General features: G+C 51.3%; 1 protein-coding gene across 1 annotated transcript in view; it reads right to left on the reverse strand.

The window, feature by feature from the left end:
* Positions 1-21,606, reverse strand: part of RREB1 (ras responsive element binding protein 1) — a 134,974-nt gene that overhangs the window by 31,503 nt on the left and 81,865 nt on the right. Inside the window, 2 exon segments of the mRNA XM_041771889.1 lie at positions 6,300-6,433; positions 6,953-7,097. Of these exon segments, the coding sequence (XP_041627823.1) occupies positions 6,300-6,433; positions 6,953-7,097 (279 nt within the window).

Here is a 21,606-nt window from a genome sequence, read left to right on the forward strand (position 1 = left end):
GGACATCCTCTCCTTCCCCAGGGAGGGGTCTGTCCTTTCGAGTCGCAGAGGGCGGTCATGGAAGCAAATGGTGTTCTTCTCCATACCCAGATTCACCACCAGTCTCAAAGGGACAAAAGTTAAAATCTGCAAGTCCCGCGTGGAGGACTGACACCCACCACGGGGCGCCTGCGACCGTGAGGCAGGGCGCCACGGCATCAGTTCTCTTACAGCACACGCCCTTGCTGGAAGACGCTACATCTCCTCCCTTCTCATCTATTTCTTCAAAGGAAACCATAGAACCCCGCACTGGGGTAGAAAAGCCACAAACGCGCTACCACGGTCTGGGCATTCTGAGGAGGGAGCATGGGTCCCAGAGGAAGCCCTGCTCCAAGGCAGCCGCTCTGAAGGCTCATCGAAGAGCTGACAGCTGTCACCATTCAGGAAAAAAAAAAGCAATGTGTCCCCACCTACGGGAGCAGGTTTCCCGAAGCGCCTAAGATGGGAAGGAAGCGCTGCAGACGCATCAAGGTAAATCACCCGCAATGGGGATTTACCCAAGTGGAAGGCAAGGCCACCAAGAAGCTCGCCACTGAACAAATCTGGGGATTAACTCCTCCCCGTTCTTGCGGCAGTGATGCTGTAGGTGTATGGCGACCTCAACTCTCCAGAACCAGAAGAAAATTCTGAAGTCAGCGGAAAAGCTTAAGAGCGGGTTGAGATGACCAGCGCCCTCGCCGGGGACGTCACCTTTGCGGCAACATCACGTCTGCCCTGATGGCAGTTAAGGGGCAGAGGACCTCCATCAGGAAAGGGGTTTTATATAAATATATACATATATTTTTTTTACTGTGCTAAATATAAGGAAGCATTTCTCTAGAATCTCTGGTTTCCCCAACAATCTAAAGAAAATGACGCGTGGTTCTATGATTTACAGCTATCAGGTCCCTTCAAGCTTCTAACTATCCAGCTTCCGCATCTGGATTACAAAATCTCAGTAGGTAGGACGCAAACCAAATTTAGACAGTCATTCAGCTCCCAGGCTTTAGGGGAGCAGAATCAGGTAGGAGCACCTCTTTGGAACAGTACGGACTCAGACACAAACTTGCTTTCATGTTCTCTTGTCAAATAACCAGTACCTGGGAGAGGCCCCGCAATGGGATTCCTCAACTTCCTTGGAATGGGATGCCCATCTATGCCTGTTGCAGTCCGGGGACTGGACTGGCCCCCTTCCTCCTCACCACAGTCCTCAAATGCATTTTCCAGACAGGGAACCAGCCTCGGCTCGCCCGGGGGCGTGGGAGGGCCCAGGGAGGTGCCGGGAGGCAGGCTGGGATGGAGCTGGCCGGCCTCACGGCCTCACTCCCCCTTGCTCCACGGTCTGTTCAGAGGACGGGGACTCAGATGCCCCAGCTCCTTCTACAACCCTGGAGCACGTTCTTAATGGCCGGACACTGGACAGTGGCTCACCTGGGAGCACCCCCTGCCACTACTACTCCCTGAGCAGCCGGGGGGGCCGGCCCCTGCCAGCAGAACCTGTGACCTGTTACCTTCTGGTAAAGCTGAGCTCACCCCAGCTACTTCCTTGAGATACTGAATTTCTTGCTCATTATAGTGTTTTAATCAAAAGACTGAGATTCCTTTTTTAAAGGGATTTCATGCTTCATTTTTTTTTTCCTGTTCTGTCTCCAGAGGCAAAAAGGGGTAAGTGCAAACAACCTCTCCTCGGAGCCCCACCCGGTTCAGACATTCCTGCCCTGGTGCCCACCCTCCCCCCCACTCCCTCCCGCCTTCCCTCCATCCCAGCCAGAGAACTGACATCCAACAGCTGCACTAATCTCTCCCAGTTGCTGGGAGCAACAGTGAGGGCCCTGTGACAGGGCCCTGGCCGGTGGCGGGCGGCAGCTTGCCCTCCCCACACCCAGGAATCCACCAGACTGCACACCGCGTCCCGACACCCTGCCCGGACTGTTCGAGCAACCAGTGTGGCGTGAAGTCAGGGCAGGTCTGAAGCACTTCACAGAGGGCAGCTTGCGGTGAGTGCAGAAGCTGGTGGCCCCCTGGGCTTCGGAACGGCCCAAGTCCCGGAGAGGACCCCCGGGCAAGGTGGACAGGGCGCTTCCTGACAAAGTGCCGCCAAATTCCAGGACATGTCCCCCGTCCCCCTCCCCGCCGCCAGCACCGTTTTCAAACCTGCCCCCACCTGGCCAAGCCGCAGACCCCTGGGACTCCTAAACACAGATACTGATGAACGTTTTCTACACTTTCCTTATTTTTAGGAGGACAGTTAAGCGTGGGACCCATGCCATGTGGATTTGTCTGCGGGGCTCCCTGCGGGTAGTGGGGGTGGGTAGGGGGAGGTGGTGCAGTGAAGGGAGCCAAACATTCCTCGGAACGCCGGAGAATCCAGAAGGAAGATGGTTTTGGCACCTCCCTCACCACCCAGACGAGGGGGTGGCTTTCAGCCTGGCCCGCAGGCCTGCAGCAGCTGCTTCCCCGCACGGTGCAGGTACAGGACAAGCCCACCGACAGCAGGGCGGGCGTGCCTGTCGGGGCTCACTCGTGCTCCTGACCCAGATTCCAGACAACCAAGATCACGGACTCGATCAGACCCAGGAGAGTCTCCACCGGGAGGAAACAGGGAGATACCTCCACATTCGGCGTAAAACGTCACGGGAAGCTTCACACCCGCAGCATCCGGCTCCCTCTGCACTGACGAGCAACCTGTTGTCCTTCCCTGAACGTATCCCTTTTGCCATGTTTTATAACCGTCCATTTCCTTGTTTTCCGACTAGCCCTTGAGGGGCTCTGCCTCCAACATCGCTGTTGTGTTGCTTTTTTTTTTTTTCCCTTCAAGTCTGGTCAAGTGCCGGGCACATGATGAACGCTCAATCACTTGGATACATTTTAAGTGAAATAATTTCAAAATGATGTATCACCTGCCCTCCTTTCATCAAGAAGCCATCTAAGATTATACAATAACTTCTGCTGAATTTTGCCCTCAGCAGCAGCCACCAGGGAGCGGCGGCAAGCAGCCAGCTGTCGCCCCTCCTGGCCCTGCCCCTGGGGGCCCGAGACAAGCCCCCACCTCCCACCTGTGCGCGCGCACACACAGGAACGGGGGCCTCTACTGCCACGCCACGGCCTCGGCGCCCTCCCTGCTGTCGTGGGCCTGTCCCGACCTGCACCTGTGTGCCGCTGAACCGTGTCTGCCTCAAACCCAGAAGGGCTGCGACAGCAGCACCCACCCCGAACGGCAAAGACTCTGTACATAGATGGGGATGTAAAACATAAAACACATCACGGACGATTCTTGCACTGATCACATGCTGACATTCTGTTTTGGGATCACCGGTGTAACGGGCGAAGAGGCACGATCAGTCGTCTACTTCTTCCTACCTTTTAAAAGGCGACCGCCAGAAAATTTAAGACACTCCATCCATCACGCCTGATTCCAAATGCCGGCTCTCCATCGGCACCCCCTTGTCTGGGGGACTGTGGGGTCACCTCCGGTCATGCCAGGGCACAGGCAACGGCCCCACCACTCAGAGCTAGAACCCCTGCAAGCAGCTTCCTGCCTTTCTTCTGCTCCACGCTGATGCACGCTCCGTTAGTTTGAAGCAGGGAGGAATGGAGGACAGCCTCGGCATTTACAGGAGTTTGGATTCCTAACACTTTTTATTAAGGGACTGCGGGCACCCTGCCAGCTCTGGGGATGGGACGGGGGTGGTCAGGGCAGGAGCGCGAGAAGCCAACAGCTGTTTTGAGTTATAATCTTTCTGTTTAAACTGGTAGCATCCCACTGTGGTTCTGCTGCTGTTGGGGTTTGCAAATGGAGCTGGTGTCTATTTTAGCTCTGGGTTAACAAGCAGTCTCTCCCACCAGCTACTGTCACAGTTCACTGCCTGGTTGGGCCCCGCTGGCTCATGCCTGCCCCCACGGCCTCCTCTGATAGCAGGCGATTATGTGGAACAGCAGAGCAGAGAGGAGAAGAGGGAAATTAACTATGTTCTATAATCAAGTCCCTTTGGTTTCCAGATGCAGGCCCCACCCCACAGAGCAGCAGCCCCCAGACAGGGGATGGCTTGCTTCCCCCCACCGCCCCCTGCCCAACAAAGGATGCGCTGCAGGCACAGCATCCAGGGGCTCCCGTGGGGTGGGAGGCTGCCGGGAGGGGCGGAGCCCCCACCAGGCTACAGAGCTCCTCCGGCCAACCCCTCGCTGGACACACGGCATTATTCCTGAGCAGGCAAGGAAAACAGGCAGGACGTGAGGTTCAAGTTCACAGCACATCTGCCTTGTCAGCCCTGGGGTCACGGCAAGTGAATTACCCACCAGGCTGTGCAGAACGGGACAGCCAGCGACCGATGCGCTTCCCATCCCCGCCTGAGTAGCAAGCCCAGCCTGTCCCTGGGGCCGGTGCCCGTCTGGGAGGCCCTGTTGCAGGAGAACCCACACCCTCATCCAGGCCACCACGTAAGAAGGGGACACCTGAGCTCCCACTCTCGCGGCTATACATTGTGCCATATAGGCTCTAGGTGCTCAAAAATCTCTCGCAAGAGTCAAATTATTTTCCCTGTAGGACAGGATTATCTAGAAGGGGGCAAATGAGTAGTTCCTAAGATGATATCTGATCCCAGACTAAAACACACAGAGAAGCTCAGAGACGGGCAGTTCACTTTCCGCAGAGCTCGGTCACATGGCTGTTTCACAGGAATGTGGGGCAGGGGTTGGGGTCCCACGTGCAATTGCTGTCTCTGCCCATGACTCACCACATGAGGCTTTACCTCTGTCTGCTCAGGTCCTCAGTCGAGAAAGCTATTTCGATATTCACCACCCACTGCAAGCCCACATCCTGGGGATGCTGTGGACATTAATGAAACCATTAACGTTTCTGAATCTCTCAGGACTATAGGGCCTGCCAAAGGAAGAGCCAAGAGCTTCTTCTTGGTGGACAGAAGGACAGCTGTAAAGAGACCGACCCCTAAAATTTAAGCTTGAAAAGGAACACGGGGACTATCTGGTCCAATTCCCCCCTCTGGGGTTCACATACGGCCGATCCAGGTCCCAGGGGAGAGGGATGCAATCCAGGATCTGACCACCAGCCCACGCCCTCTCCTACGCAGCCAGCCCAGCGTGCAATTTCCCCGAGATGGGGGAGTTATGAAAAGACATTTTGTAGCACTTCAATTGCTCAGCAGTTTTAACTCTTCATAAATTCATTTTTTCTCCAAATGGAAAAAATGTCAAGCTGATGTGATTAAGTAGAATGATATCTGACATGGCTTTAAGTTACCACATGGTGAGGCTTTCCCTCAACACAAAAGTCTTTTTAGCTTGCTCAGACCTCTTTACTCCCAAGTCACAACCAAACATGTGTCCCGAGGAAGGGAATCCGGTCCATGGATCGGTGGGTCCCACAGGTGCCCAGCCTCGACACTCCCAAGCTGCCTTCCGAAACCCCGAGCTGTAGGCATGCATGCATTCGCTCCTGCTTGGGGCGAGCCTTCAGCGGCGCCTCGCAGGATAGCACTTTCCAGTCTTGTGGCTCCCCTGTGGCACCGGGTTCCTCCCAAGGCTTATAAGCTATGGCAGTAGCATTTTAAAAGTGGCAATTCTGTAGGAAAGCCTGCTGCGTCCAGGCCATCTGCAGCCCCGCCCCGAGTGCTGCTGGAAAGTCCTATCACCATCCACCTTCGCTGCCGGGATAGGCGGAGGACCAGGGAACTCAGAGGCAGCAGAGACCTAAAATGCAACCTAGACCAGCAGAACGATCACCTCTCACTGTCTTCCTGGGACAGGCTTCATGTCAGGTCGAGAGTCTGGCAAATAGCAGAACTCTTCTGAATCTAAAATGCCTTTTCAGGTTTCTGCACTACCCGTTCAAAGCAGCTGAAACAAAAAGTCCTTAGCCTGCTGCTGCTGCTGCTGGGCAGCTGGTACGCCCTTCCGTCCTTACCACACACTCGTGCACAGCTAACGAGCATCTGGACTGCAACACCTCTTGTGTTACAGAAAATGTGCGTGCTGCTCAAAAGCCCCCCTGTCACGGGGGAGTCACAGCAACTGCCCTGGAGGCCCTCACCAGCAGCGAAAAGGAAGCACAGCAAACCTCAGTGAACACATCCCGTGGCCACAGCCACTTTCTTCCTTCCCTCTGACACATCTCAGCCTGGCTTCCCCGCACTGTCACCAAACCCAAGTCGAATCCCCTTAGCTCAGTTTGGAGGACTGGGGAGTGAGGACTGGTCCTAAGTCAGAGGAAACGGGAATGAGAAAGAACTTTGCAGAATACAGGTGTGTTCCACCCTTTCTCCTACCTTAGTGGGTTATCTGAGTGGGTCTCCATGTGGGTCTCCAGTCCATATTTGCAAACAAACTCCTTGAAACATATGGGGCAGTGAAACACTTCGTCGACCTTCTCCAGCTCACCCGACTGCCCGTCTTCTACCATCTTGGGGGAAAGGAAAAAAATGAAGTCAGGAAGGAGCTCTCCCTCACGGGTCTGCTTCAGAAGAGAAGCCAATACTCAATCCACATCTACAAGGAGGCCTCCCTCCGAGGGATTAAGGAGGCTGCTTGACCAGTCCCTTCATCCCTGCAACAAATCCTCACTGGATGCTTCCATCCATCCTCCTTCAAACCACTCACCCATTCGATACACATTTATGGAGTACCCAGTATCTGACAGGGCCAGAGGACAAAAGCCTGGGGACAAGAGTTCCCTAACATGTAGGAAGCTTTGACTCCAGCTGGAGAAACCAAGAAGCACAGAGCAATGAAACAAGCTCTTCATTCCATGGGGCTCAGCAAGGTGGTGGGGGCTGGGGGGCACCCAGAGGAAGTGCACACAGGTTACTCTTTCCTGCGGACACCTTGCAAAACAGTGTGGGGAAAGACAGGTTAAAAGCTTAGGATGGATGTCTGCCAAGAGTCCCGTGGCTGGGCACATCGGCTCTGGGGCTGGCGAGACCTTTTTAGCAGGTGCTGGGTCTTCTTTCTCTGACTCGGCATCATGACTGAGTTTCCTCTTGGAGGACAGCCGCCTGCGCTTCAGCGGGGATGGGGGGGCTGTGGCTGTGGCACTGTTAGGGTCCTTCTCGTGAATCTTCATATGTCTGGAAAGAACACGCACACAGACACATAGTGTGATTCAGTTAAAAAACAAAAACAAAAAGCAAAATTTGAGTTGGTTGATTTCTCTTAAATTTTCTGTATTATACGTTGAGGTATTGGTCTTTACATTTTCTTTAAGATAAATGGTACATTTTGTACAGCGGTTGCTCTCTTTTCAAAGCCTTATATGAGGGATCCCTGGGTGGCGCAGCAGTTTGGCGCCTGCCTTTGGCCCAGGGCGCGATCCTGGAGACCCGGGATCGAATCCCACATCGGGCTCCCGGTGCATGGAGCCTGCTTCTCCCTCTGCCTATGTCTCTGCCTCTCTCTCTCTCTGTGACTATCATAAAAAAAAAAAAAAAAAAAAAAAAAGCCTTATATGATCTCCCGGAGGCCGTCCTTGAAGCTCTCACAAGCGCTACCCGCCAAAGTCGCTCAATGCTCTGCTATCTGTTGGAAGATGCTCGCGAACTCCGCGGACGCTAGGAGATGAAGAAACCATCCGATTGCCTCTTCTACTTACTCAGATAAAAGGTGCTATTTCAGGGCACACAATTCTACAGAATAAAGAATTCCCGGACAAGACCGGTTCATACATCAAGTTCTCGCTCTGCATCTGCCCCCAGAACCCACCTCACAAATGCCAGGACTCTGTGTTCTCTCTCCCTCTGCTTTCAGAGGCACGTGGGGGCTCAAATTTGAGAAGTGCTAACAAAGCAAACGTCTGCAGTGAACCTGAAAGGCTTTCCACGTCGTTCACGGCGTTACACGGATTTGCAGATGGTGAGAGTAGCTGGGGCAATGGCATGGGTACGGCGCATGTGGCGACCCTGACGTCTGCAGGGCCAGGAACGTGCATGTAAGAAAGCATCACACAGTCTGTCTGTCTGCTCTGAAGAGAGAGCTTGACGGGTGACCTGATTTAGGTGACCTCACTTCACCAAATTCTAAAGCAAACACCCCCTAAGACACGGGCCCGAGACACGTATGGTCAGAGACATATTGTAAAGGGACAGTGTCCCTTTCCTTACTTGGTGACGTAGAGGGTTTGGGCTTCCCAATGACAGTCGTCACCACCATCATCTGCTTTGTGCCGGACGCAGGAACGGAGTCCCAGCTTTTTAGAAAGAGCGCTTTCATAGGATAATATTACTGGGGAAGCACTTAGGAATGGGAAAAGACGGGGAGGCTTTCAGAAACGGTCTGGCCACACTTCCAGAAAGCAGGGCAGGTCAGCAGCTCCGGTAGAGGGGACAAGCTGTGGATGACAGGCCTAAGCAGTCTGCCAACCAAAAGCAGGGGTACCAATTCTGGCACATGGGCCAAGGGTGCATGCAACGAGGTGACTGAGAAAAGGCCTTCCCTGCCCCCCACAACCCTGCCCTGAGCTACCCACAGTGTGTGGGGGTGAGGCCCTGGGCGTCTCCGGTTCTGTTCCACAGACATGTTCTAGGAGGTAGAGGGCCCCCCACTAGCCCCGACCGTCTATGCCCCGGCCCAGCACTGGCCCAGCACGATGGAGGTGGCCTCACCTTGGAGAAGCACCTCAGGCCAAACCTCTGTTCTCTAGGTCAGTGTGGCGGAGCACGAAGGTCTAAAGGGAGAAAACGGCGGGCGCCTCGGTTGCTCAGTCAGTTAAGCATCTGCCTTTGGCTCAGGTCATGATCCCAGGGTCCTGGATGCGAGCAATGCATTGGGCTCCCTGCTCGTCGGGAGTCTACCTCTCCCTCCCCCTCTGTCCCTCCTCCCTACTTATGTTCTCAACCTCAAATAAGTAAATAAAATTTAAGAAAAAAATAAAGAGAGAAAATGGGAAAGAAACACAGACAACCACCATGGCCACGTCCACCTAATTCCTTGCTGAGATTACCGGGGCAAGATGCTTTATTACTAGTTCCTGGTCACCTAAAGCCCCAGGAAAGTTCTTAGGAACCACCAGCCTCGTTCTAAGTACCTTCCCTATTCCAGGCTGATTGGGATTTAGAGACCATCACTATCAGCGTTTAGAGGGGAAAGGGAAAAGGCTAGCATGTTTCTTTTGATATTTATTATATCGCCTATTCCAACTGTAGAACTATTAAAGAAAAAAATGTTTTAAAGCAACCAGAGGACTGAGGAAGTATGAAAAGAAAGTGCTACAGAATGTAAATTAGCACCAAACACTCTCAGTAAATCACTCAAAAATTAAAGATGAATTCCTCCCCTACAGTCGGTAGGTTACCTGTGCCCACGCACACGAGGCCACAAAAAGCCTCAGAGAATACTGGAAATCTGAGACTGACAACCGTTAAGTGGCTCACTAGCTCACTTCAAGCCACACCTTTTCTTTCTTTTCTCTTTCTTTAGATTTTATTTATTCATGAGAGACACAGAGAGAGGCAGAGAGACAGGCAGAGGGAGAAGCAGGCTCCATGCAGGGAGCCTGATGTGGGACTCGATCCCAGGACCCCGGGGTCATGACCTAAGCCGAAGGCAGATGCTCAACCGCTGAGCCCGCCAGGCGCCCCCAAGCCACACCTTTTCTACCACAGGATCCGCATTTTTAGAAAGTGCTGCTTTATCATCTAGTCCTGGGCTGTGCGACAGGAGAGGTTTCACAGAGCAGAGGATGACGAGGGATGGCCGTGGGCACACAGTGAGGACCTGGTGGGACGTTCACAGATTCCCGTTTGCACTTTGCAGATGAGGCCGCCGCAGTGTGAAGAGGCTGAGGGGCCCTGGGCCCTCACGACCAGGACGGACCTGGGTGTGCTGACTGCAGAGTCTGGGCTCCCCTACTGGCCCCCCAGACAGCCTCCGAAGGCTTTGATCTGCCTTCGTTACCCCGGGCCTCCAGTCTGACACCCACTTCCTCCCTGAGCGCCTGTGGTCCCAGGCCCAGCACCAAGCTCCAGCCAGACGTCAACAGGGAACGAGGGGGCCTCAGGTCCTGCCTCTGTCTTGCTCTGAAAACCTGGGGCTGCCCCCAAGCCAGGTCGTTGCTGCGGGCGGGCAAAGGGAGCGGATCAAGGCAGTCCCAAGGGCCGGTGGCAGGTGAGCTAACCCCCTCTGGGTTTCTGACCGAGGCCTCTCGAGCCCCGGGTTCGAAGCTCCAGCATGCTCCCTGCTGGGATTAAATCTAGGGCTGTCGGCCAAGACACGGGGAGCTTCCAATCTGTCCTTCGACAACACAGCAACCAACAGCTGCAGGCTCGTGAACGCCACGCCGTCAACAGTTCAGCGCCAGGGCCTGGGAGCGCCGGCCCTCTCGCAGGTTGGACGTGTCCGCCGTTAAGGTCCTGCCTGACGTGACCCCTTCCCTCCGTCCCCAGCCTCCGGCAGGAGTGACAACATTAACTGTCCACTTCCTCCCGAACGCTCGCAGGAAGTGGCGCGTGTCACCAAAACGAGCCAGTGATGCCTCTTCCACCCAGGGGGTGGCCGACACACACAGGAGGGCTGGCGGGACGGCAGACCTAGGTCCCCTCTTTACAAGGCCGGGTCTGTCCTCCTCTCAGGATGCATTTCAAGGACCGAATGCACCTGGTTCCCTGGGGCCCTGAGACCCTCACACGGGCAGGGAGCCGAGAGCCGCCCTCCCAGCCCCCCGGAGAGATCAGCTTTTCATTCTTCTTGGATACTTTTCTCCATTTTCAACGATGATAATCATTAAAGCCATCTTTCCCCATGTTGAGTCAAAAAAATCCCATCCTTCCTTTAAATGTCTACCTGTCCTCGGAGGCAACGTCGAACCAGCCTACATTCTCTCCTAGACGGCAGCTCTTGAATTAATTTCCAGATGATTGTCAGGTTTCTCCCAAGTTTCTCTTCCCCGGCCTGGACAAGCTCCGGCTCCTCTGGCCGGGCCCCCCAGGCCCTGCTCTCAACTCTCCCGAATTCCTCCAGCCACTACCTCGGGATGCGCTCCGGTCTGCGGATATCCTTCATGCCACGGCGGATCCGAAGGAGCGGAAATCTGGATGTGGTCTGAGGGCGCAGGGCAGGGGCGGCCACCTCTGCAGGCGGTGGAACCAGAGCTGGGGTGCCGCGTGCGCGCTCAGCAGTCCCACACCCTGGGGTCCAGCTAAGATCCCCGGGACTTCTCCACTCCAGCTGCCATCGAGCCATGTCTCTTCCGCTCTATACTCGAGCGCTTTACGTCTTTTCGTTTGCCAGATTGGCAAGGATGAGAACTAAGCGGGGGTGGTGTGGTTCAGAAAACTGCTTCTCTCATGCCTTGTCGACGGGAGTAAAAATGGTAATGACCTCTCCGCAACGCGGCCGAGCAACTGGGAGCTCGATTTTAAGTACGTATGCCCTTTATCCCCGCAATTCCACCTCCAGAAAGTGGTCTCGAAGGTTAAGAGTCGAACAAATGTGCAAGGGTTTATGCACAAGGACTGAGGTACATTATAACTCACAGATGGATACGCTGCAAAAACAACTACAGGATGTCAGCCGGCTGGTCTCTATTTTGGACTGACCTCACCGATTTCCCTCTTGCCCTCCTACCGTGCCTTCTCTACACCGCAGCCAGATGGAGCTTCTAGAATATGGATCACATCATACCACTCCCCTGCTTAAAGGCCTTTAATTCTGGCTCCCTCTCCTAGAATTAAATCTGGCCTCAGCCTATCTCTCAGGCCTCGTTGGTGGGTACCCTATCCTGATCCCAAGGCCCTCTCAGACACTCTAGTTCTCTCCGGGTTCTTCAAACTCATTCAACAAGTCTGGCCCGGGGGCCGGTACGCTTGCTGCTCCTTGCTGCCGGGGACCGCTCGGCCTCAGAACCCTAGGCCGGCACCTGCCATTCACGCTCCGCGGTAAGCATCCTACCCTGCTCACGCAGAGGCTCTCAAGCCCACAACCCCGTTTTACCTTCTTCACAGAACATGCCAGAAACTGAAAATCCTGTGTATGTCACCTGTCTGACCGTCTCCACGGCCTCAATCGAAAGTAAGTTTCATTATAACCCCGTCTCTCCAGTTCTCTACACTGGCACAAGCAGGTAGTCAATAAATCCCTGCCAAATGGCTGGATGGCTGGACAGATGGAGGCATTAAGTGCACGCACAAAACCTGTCCACCTGCAATATCCCTACAACCATGACGTCAGCCTGCAAGAAACCTCATAATTAACGATCTTACTAGGGTTAATAATGTGAGCAAACTCGGCACACATGCAAAATCTGCCCCTTTACTGGTAGGATTCTGTGTTCGTGCTTTCAAAACTCCACCTACATTCACAGTAAGCTGCTTTTGGCATAAAATTCTAGAATTCTCCTTCAGAGGCATGTCACTTCCATTGTAGAAATCTTGCCGCGCCACGGTCTAAGGAAGGAATGTTATCAGAACTCTTTGAGGATTCAAGTGAAGTTTTCTCCCATTTGTAACACCCGGGGGCTGGGGGCAGGGGGTTTCTATAGTAATGAACAGAAACAAATACCGTAGATTTTTTTTAAAGTGGAAAAAAAAAAATCTAAATCTGAGTACTTTTTTGTACTGATAGGGCCCTACTTTGAATTTTGGCATGGATGCTGATTTTCAACTCAAATTTTCTTCTTGTAAATGTAATCCTTTATTTTCTAAAATGTAAAAAGATCCATTTTAGCTGGGGGTGGGCTGTCTGTAAGAACACCAAACACATCGCGGCTAAACAAATACATCTTGTAAAAGAGATGAATGCCAATCTAGTAATTCAGAGGAGACAGGCAATTCCTAAAGCATATCCCTTTCTTCCTTCCTGAACGTCCTCACCTCCAGTTCTCCAAATACAGGAACTTTCTGCTAACTTTTTTTAAATAATTTTATTTATTTATTCATTCATGATAGACGCACACACAGAGAGAGGCAGAGACACAGGCAGAGGGAGAAACAGGCTCTCTGCAGGAAGCCCGATGTGGGACTTGATCCCGGGTCTCCAGGATCGTGCCCTGGGCCAAAGGCAGGCGCTAAACTGCTGAGCCACCCAGCTGTCCCTCTGCTAACCTTTCTGAGGTATTTAAGTCTGTAGATTTGGAAATGAAGGTAAGCTCTTACCACTCAAGCACGGGCTTGCTCGGATAGCAAGTGGGAATTTGGGTAGATGACAAAGCAAATTTGGGTGGGACGACGGCATAGTGGAGAGGCCATGTGATGACAGTGAGGTCTTGGGGGTGTTCTTGAGCACTGAGACAGTTTAGATAAATCCTAGTTCTACCATTCAGTACCCAGGGAGATGCCACGAGCTGCCCAGACTGCCTCACCCTCGGTTCCCACATCTTTATAAAATCATAACACAATTAATTGCCGGTCTCAAGCTGTGGTCCTTGAGCCAGCAGCGATGGTACCAGCCAGGAGCCTGCCACAAATGCAGATTCTCAGGCCTGCAGACTCAGGAGACTCTGGCCCAGGGCCCAGCACCCTGGGTTTGGTTTCCACAGCCCTCCAGGTGATACTCATGCCTGCTCACGTGGGAGAACCACTGGGTCACAGTTAAGTTCTTCAACTCTTCCTCCTGGTCACAGGCCCGGATGCCCACGTGACTGCAAGACTGCCATTTTGGGCGGACGAGCATTCCAGCCCTCCCAGGCTCACACTGCCATTATACCAGTGGACCCTGCACGTTTACTGGGTGCAAATCCATAACCAAAGTAGTGACGAAATTTAACTTTCTTAAAATTATATTCGGGGTCAAGTCCTTCGGATAACTCAACAAGTTAAAGGATTGCCCAGTGGAAGGTGTCCTCGTGGACGGTCTCAAACACTTCATGCTCTTCGACAGCTAATTTACTTCATTTACGGGAGAAGGTCAAAGTTCAGGCAAGATCTAGACCCTTTTGGTATTTGCTAACTCCTCCTGCTTAATTTCTTCATAGGTTTTGTTAACTCAGGAGCTGAATTATCTGATCCTGAGGGAATGGCATTATAAGGAAGGTCACTTTTTCAGTACACGGGACACAAACCATACACAAACAGCGCTCAGCCCTGCTTGGGGTGTGTGTGTGTGTGTGTGTGTGTGTGTGTGTGTGCATGCGCCAAACTTAAGTCAACAGGCTCAAACAGGTTTCTGCAGCCTGATTATAGATCTATCCCCATTCCTACCGGTGCTCACTTTGCTCTTCCAACAGTGCCTTGTGATAGCCAAAGGAGAGAACGAATCAGATTAACAAGCTTCCCAACTCCACAACCTACATTTTGGGCCAAAGAAAAGGTAGCTTCCAGAAAGATTCATACTGTATGTCTCTGTAACAGATGTACAGGGTGGGAGTTTAAGGGTGGAGAGCTGTGAGTGACACCTGCAGGTCCGTCCAGTCATGTGCCAGCACCCGAGGGGCAGGGAGTGAAGACAGAGGTGGGCGAGGGGCTGGGGAGAGGCTGACGAGGCATCAATCATGAGACTCCCGGTGTGGTTCCACCTCTGAGCTCAGAGCCACCTTCTAGTAATTCGGGTGTTGTTCAGATTCAGTCATGCTGATCCAGAAGGCAGGTCACGCCAGCTGTGCCTGGGTGTGGAGGAAGGTCTGACGATGCTGGAGGTGAGCAGTCTTAAGCACTCTCAGAAAACTCTAGAAGGCAGCCTACTATGAGGTGTGTGCCTCAGAAAGGCGTCTCCCCTGCTGTCCTCAGGCTGGCTGTGGGAACCCCTACTGCAGGCTGCTCCCAGCGCTCCCGGGATGCTCTTGCTGAAGGGCCTGGATGCTGCACCCCCACCCTCCCACCCGACACCCCCACGGAGGCTACAACAGAGGGAGGTCTGTCCCTGAGTCCTTATGGGAAGCTCACTCCAACCGCATCCGCCTCCCCTCAGGCAAAAAGATGAGCGTGGTGCCCTTAAAGACCACATCCCACGGCAGCTTTTCTCTTCCCCCGCAGCAGGGGAGAGTACATCCCAAGGGTGCAGAACCCCTCTCCCCCCGTGGACCACAGCCTGGCACGCTGCTGGTGCCTGTACTGGCATAAATCAGAACAGTATGCAAAGTTAAGGAATCGTAACTGAAAGTAAGGTGAACTAGGGGTTCAGGTTCACACTGCTCATGGCCACTGCCTTTGAACTTTCCACCTCCCCTGCTCCTCAGCCCAGAGCTGCTCCCCGGCTCTGACTCAGGGGCAGAGCTCTGGTTGACCCTTAATTTCTGCTCTGCTTCTCTGGTTCCCCTGAAGTGGTAGAGGAGGCACTTCCTTCTCCATCCTGCTCTCAAAAACCCTCATACGAACAGAGCTGGGAGCTGGGTTTCGGTGCCTGAGGGATGTTTCTCCAATGTCCCCCACCTCCCAGCCATCCTTCAGAAGGGAGCCTTCTGGCCACTACATTCCTTTTCCCCCACCTTCCATACTGATGCTGGAAGCTGCGGACTTCATAACAGAATCAAGGTACATTCTCCAGTTATTGATGGTTAACTTAGAAAAAGAGGGCCCTTCACTGCTCATTCTAAAGCTCCTTCCTCCTCTCCTGACGTTCAAATACAGTGTAGGGGAGCTTGGCAGTTGGCCCATGTCAATAAATATCAACCTTTGCAAGATCTTTATTCTGGACCCTGTTTCTAAACAGGTCCTTTGAATCAGGACACCTTAAACCCTCTTGTCCTTTTTCTTTCCTTTGCCTGTCCTTGTTTTGCTAAAATAATTTGTTATATAACACTCTCCTTAAATTATTTGGCTCCCCAATCCCTGTGTATAATACCCACAGAGACACACCGTACATATTGCCATACAAAATCATTGATTCCTAAAAAACAAACAAAGGGCCTCAGAGGTTGAATGTGTTGACCTCTCTCACCCAGAGAGAGCCCTCATTCACGCAGAGCTAAAACTGGCCTGCCTGGGCTGTGCCTGTGTGAATCCGGGAAATGTAGGCAGACCTGGGAGTCGCTTAGATCTTTCAGGCCAGCCACCATGTTGTCATGGATTCTTCTCCTTCTCTGGGCTAACCACCCCTCCATGTCTTCAACCCTTCCAGACAGCCCAAGGTCTCAATCTCAGGAGAGACTCCCGTATCTACAGCCGTAGGTGAAGCTGACATTCCAGAAGTGCAGAGCCATTACCTCTGAGAGAAGCAATCACCACCACCTCCACCGCCCCCTGCAGAGAATGCATTTCTGCAGCAAAGGGCTACAAATCTACGTCTAGCCAATGCTCAGTCAATGCTCAGTCCGACCTGTCATGGTAGACTTGAAACGTGGTCACTCAGACCTGTTTTTCATTTCACCCCTGAAGGGGGTTAGCTTTAGTTTTCTTTCTTCAAGACCCAGCACCTCGTTATTGAATCCTTTTTTTCTTTTTGCAGAGGAGGAAGAGATGCCTATCTCCACAAGAAGGTAGTGCCAACTCACTGCTGGCTACTCCTCAGCCTCTTCCAAAAGAGGAACAGGAAATGCTTAGGCTGGGCTGTTGGTGATGGCCCACCACATGCCACAGTGGGAAATGGAAGGTGTGGGCCGTGGGTGCAGAGACGGGGCATGGTGCAGAGGAGTCACCACCACTTTGGGACACCAGACTGTATTCTTCAGGGAGAAACAGCTGAGGAGGCAAGGGCTACCGAGATCATGTCGTGAGAGGAAAAAGAAATGAACACAAATGAATCCAAAGAGAACGATCACCTGCTAATAAACACAGATAGGCAAGAGAGCCCCTTCTCTGTGACAGCAGCCGTCCACAATCACCTTGCACCTCAAATGGGATGAACGTGGTACACACGGGCCTCTGCCTGCCAGATGTAACCCAAATAACTGAACCATGTGCTGCAAGGGACAGTGGCATGCTGCTCTCTGAGCAGGAACCGAGGGAAGAAAGGTCCAAGATTTGCTTCCAATCTTAGCTGAACCCGTAACATCATAGACCTGTGTTTCCTGACCTGTAAAACCGTGACAGTCCTCCCGAGTGAGCTGGGTTATATAAGCACGATGAATAAGACTTCAGTGCTGACACTACACACCAATACCTATTATGCAACTGAATCTCTAGTGTAAGGAAATACAAAATCGCTCCCCACTGAAGACCAACGAGCTCTCCATCAACCCCAAGCCCTGAACGCAGCAGAGGAGAAAGGCCCTTGGGCACACGCGCGTGCGCACACACACACACACACACACACACACACACACACACACACGCCCAAGGGCAGGTGAGTGGGGATTCAGTGTGATAAATACCTATGCTAAGATTTCTGTGCTTCTTGTTCACTTTTTAGTTGGAGGGGCGGTAGGTGCAGAATTTGCTGCTAATCACCTTCCTTAACAAATCAGAAAAACGTTGACAGTGAGTGGGCACGTTTCGATGTTTGCTAGCACCGGCTTGTTCAGCCCAAACAGGTTGGACAGGTTGAATATTTAAACAAAGGCAGAAAAATGCAAGGTATAAAGCACGAGGTGTGCAGACCTGCGGGTTTAAGTTTGTGATCTAAAGCTGGCAGTCAGGCTCGCTCTCCTCCTCCCTGCCTCCTCACTCTGCTACTCTGACATCGTAACTAGGTGGGACACACTCAGGATCTGTTCCTGAGTGTCTAGTCATCAGGACCGCAGCAGAGGGCAGGGTGGGAGAGAAGGGTATGTGTGGAGGTCCACGGCAGAGGTGGGACCTCCACTCCTCATCCTACCCCGAGCAAACACATACCTTACCTTCTGTGACCTAATTTCTAGCTCTCACAATTGCCAGGCCGTTCAAGTGTGGGCAAGCACGGATACTCCAGAATTTGATGCCATTCACCAGTTTTACCTGGTGCAACCGAGCTTTCAAAATATTTCAACGAGATATGTCAAAAAGACCGCAGTGCCTCCATCCAAAGAACCATCTTTCGCATCTGCTCAAATCTCCAAAAACAAATACCACCTCTGCCAAAATAGAATAAAGCCTAAATTATGAACACGAGCATCCAGCTGGCTGAATGATACTAAACTACTCAATTATGAAGCAGATCATAAATTTGAGAAACAGTGACAGGATGAAGGAGGCTTTTGCATCCCCATACTCGGGAGACTTTTATGAGCAAGCTCTCTCTGGCATAACCAAACCTGACCTGGTCCTCAGGAAATAAATGCTGAATAAAAAGTGAGCACCAGCCGCGAATACATTTTTCAAATATCCTTTCAAAAAAATAAGCTATGCTCATTTTTAAGGGGTATTAGAAAAGAAAAAACAAACACAAAGTAGAAGGGAGAATGTTTCAAAGAATGTCAGTCAAACATAAAACAGGCTTCACGAGAGACTGTCAATTGAAATGGATCGACTTTCAGCTTTATCATTTCCTTACCTTTATCTGAAAAATAAAATTCTGTGACAAATCACTCTAACCTGTTCTTTTTCTCATAGTGTTAGCTTTCTGCTATTTGCAGATTTCTAAAATGTAAAAGAATTCTGAAAAGAACCACAGACTCTCATCAAATAGTATAAATGCAAATCCACATGAAAAACAGAAAACCCGCTCAAAACAAGCAATCCCCCCCCCCCAAAGGAGTGTTCAAATAATAATGAGGATTTGCACAATTCAGAAAAGAGAATTCAGACGTATGGCACACAGCTGCTCCACAAAATAGCCCTCTCAGGCTGTCAGGTTCTTAGATGGTGGCTTACAGTACCCTCCTGGCTCAAGGTCACGGCCTCTTTTCTTGGTTTTGTAAACACACATGCTTATGAACACACAGAAGGAATTGGGGGTTTAAAAGTTTCCTAAGGGAGAAGAGAAAGGAAGGGAACCACAATTCGTCCAACACTTATGTGAGCCAAGGGCTTGGGTATATATTACAGCATTTAATACTCATGATAACAAACTCTTGAGAGCGGAACATTGCCCATTAAAGATGAAGAAACGGAGGCTCTCTCTCCCATTCTGCAGAGCATCCTTTATCGGCATCAGCCAGAGAGGAAGGAAGAGCTCTCAGAGGACACACAGAGAGGCCACTTTTGTACAAACCACTACGGTATTTAAAGTAAAGGCATACAGTTTTCGCTTTCAGCCAATGAGATGTAAAGAGAGGGCTAAAAGCATTTAAATATAATCAAACAATAAACTCAGTTGGTGAAAGCTTAATAATGCTACGGGGAGACACAGGGAAGTCAGACAATTTGCTGTGATACATAGATTTGTGAATGTTGACTCTCGAGGGGAAGATTCTGAGCTTCTTAATGATGTGACTCTCAAGGAGAAGGCAAAGTACGTTAAGACGCATGATCAGGGAATGAAGTATTGTTACATGATGGTTTTTTTTCTAGTTGAAAAGAAAAAAGTTGCGGCCGGGGGTAAAGAAAAGCTTTCTAGATGATAGTCGAAGTATGTCTGACTATTTCAGTACAGATAGCACGAAGACAGATGAAAACTGCCTCAATACCCCAGTCCTATCATCATGAAACCGCCAGGTATTCACCGAACACCACCAAACATGAGGTTCCTCTGTCCAGCATGCCTCGTACATTCCCATTACGCTGACTGCGTACAATATCATTAAAATCTCCACAAACCCCTCGACTATCCGTGTAGACAGCTGCACATGTGGTCACAGAACATCTGTCATCTTCTAAGTGGAACTGAATGTGTTAGGATTTCTGAGCATCCCCGAAAGAGATCTTCTTCTGATTTGTCTTCCTCTCAAGGGAAAAATACTCAGCTTTAGAGAACTGAAATGTCATTATATAATCACTTTTTCCTTCTGTCTATCAATTTAATTAGAGAAGGGGGAGGGGCAGAGAGAGAATCTTAAGCAGGCCCCACCCCCAGCGTGGAGCTCAACTCGGGGCTCTATCCCACAATCCCGGGATCACAACTCGAGTTGAAATCAAGAGGTGGATGCTCAACTGACTGAGCCACCCAGCTGCCCCATTTCCTTCTTTTAAATAGAAAAAAATTTACAGAGTCCTGAGTGGGGTGACCCATGGATTTTTATCCTAGAAATTCTTTCTTCCCGTGTCACCTGACATCTTCCTTCCTTCGTAGGAATGTCAGGGAAGCGCATACCTGGTGGTTAAGAATTGTTGCAGATGTGACTAACTGATGAGCCTCTGAGCGTCCACCTCCACTCTAGAGAAATAGCTAGAAACTCATTATTACTGTGAGAGAGGTTCACAGGGCCCTTCCCCTTGCTGGGCTCTGAGGGTAAAGAAGTGACTGTCCCCTTCCAAGACACTGTCCTACCTCTGCTCCTTCTGTCCTCAAATGCTGGCCACCTGTTCAGATACCCAAGTTCACTTGTGCATGCCAAGGGCTGGCCCCGCCTAAGCATCTGAGAGTAGTGTGCTAAATTCAGAGCCTCCACGGGCTCATTTGTCATGGAGCAGGTCACATTTCTGTGCAGTGAACGTTTTCTTCCAGCATAATAGGAACACATAAGCCTCTGTTCCTGAAGACTGTCCATTATCCAGCGGCATCCTCCCAGTCTATGTCTCCTGTTCTTAGCAACAGAAAAAGTCATGCCCGTTGCAGCAGGAAAGAAAGCCTGTGCCAAAACAACTAGATGATGTTCCAGGGATTTCCCTGCCTCCTGTTCGCCCTTCCACGACACGGCGAAAGGAGAACACAGCCCTGCTCTTTGGAGAAGCCAGTTAGGAAAGGCTGCTCCTGCCGGGGTCTTCAGCGTGTCTGTAACATAACACATACTCCACGACTCTCTTTGTAGCTTAAAGGTCTATAGTTTGTAAAATGAGGAGCAAAGTGGAAATTAATTTCCTATTTTCCCAAGGCAATTACGGTCTGGCAAACGAGAAACACCCATTTCAGAGGTAGGATTTCTTCCAAAGGAGATCCATTTCACTCTTCTCTTTCAAATATCATCGCTTCTTCACAGCTATGAAGTTCAGCGCTTTCTGGAAAGTTTTGCCAATTGCGAAGCTCAGTGTCCTTTTTCCTACATTGAGCTCTCCCAACAGGCGTGCTTCTGGCTCAGTTTCCCAAGTTTGTTTTGGAAGACAAGCACCGCTCAATCCAAATTTTCAACATGGGAGCAACTGATAAAAGAGTTCTGGGAAGTTAAAAGCTGGAGCCACGGTGATGTTTCCGTGATACATGTTTTGCACTCGATACAGCCTATTATTCTGCCCGGGAACTCGGCTGTGGTTAGAATGGTTTGGGATGAAGGATTTCCAAACCTCAAAAACACGAGAGTCCGCAAACAGGGAAGTGGCAGCTTGAACAACTCCACGAGATCTGATAATAGATGAGAAAGCCTTTTTGCTTGGGGGTGTTAAGGGTCTTCTCCTAAAACTAAGATAAAAGAAACTCTACAGAAGACTGGCTAGCCTCATAAACAGAGATAACTGGTGCATCCTCATGAAATGACTAGTGTAGCCAAAGGAAAGGGAGAGGGTTGCTTCACGAAGTGGGTGACGACAGAGTGCCTGGATGGCAGTTAAGAACCACCTGAAACTGAAAAAGATCTAGTTCCTGGGGTCTGGGTTGCAAGATGTACACTGACTTCTGAGTGTTGCAGCAAGAGTCTGGGGGGGAGCCCACATGGGCTCCCTGCAGCACGCTACTCAACAGTAAATACCAGGAAGGCAAGGCTTATCTGGAAGACTGTGCACACTGGAGATCCACATCACTTCTGCACATGCAGATGCCCTTCAGAGC

The sequence above is a fragment of the Vulpes lagopus genome, chromosome 10 (genome assembly GCF_018345385.1).
Source record: "Vulpes lagopus strain Blue_001 chromosome 10, ASM1834538v1, whole genome shotgun sequence".
Lineage (NCBI taxonomy): Eukaryota > Metazoa > Chordata > Mammalia > Carnivora > Canidae > Vulpes > Vulpes lagopus.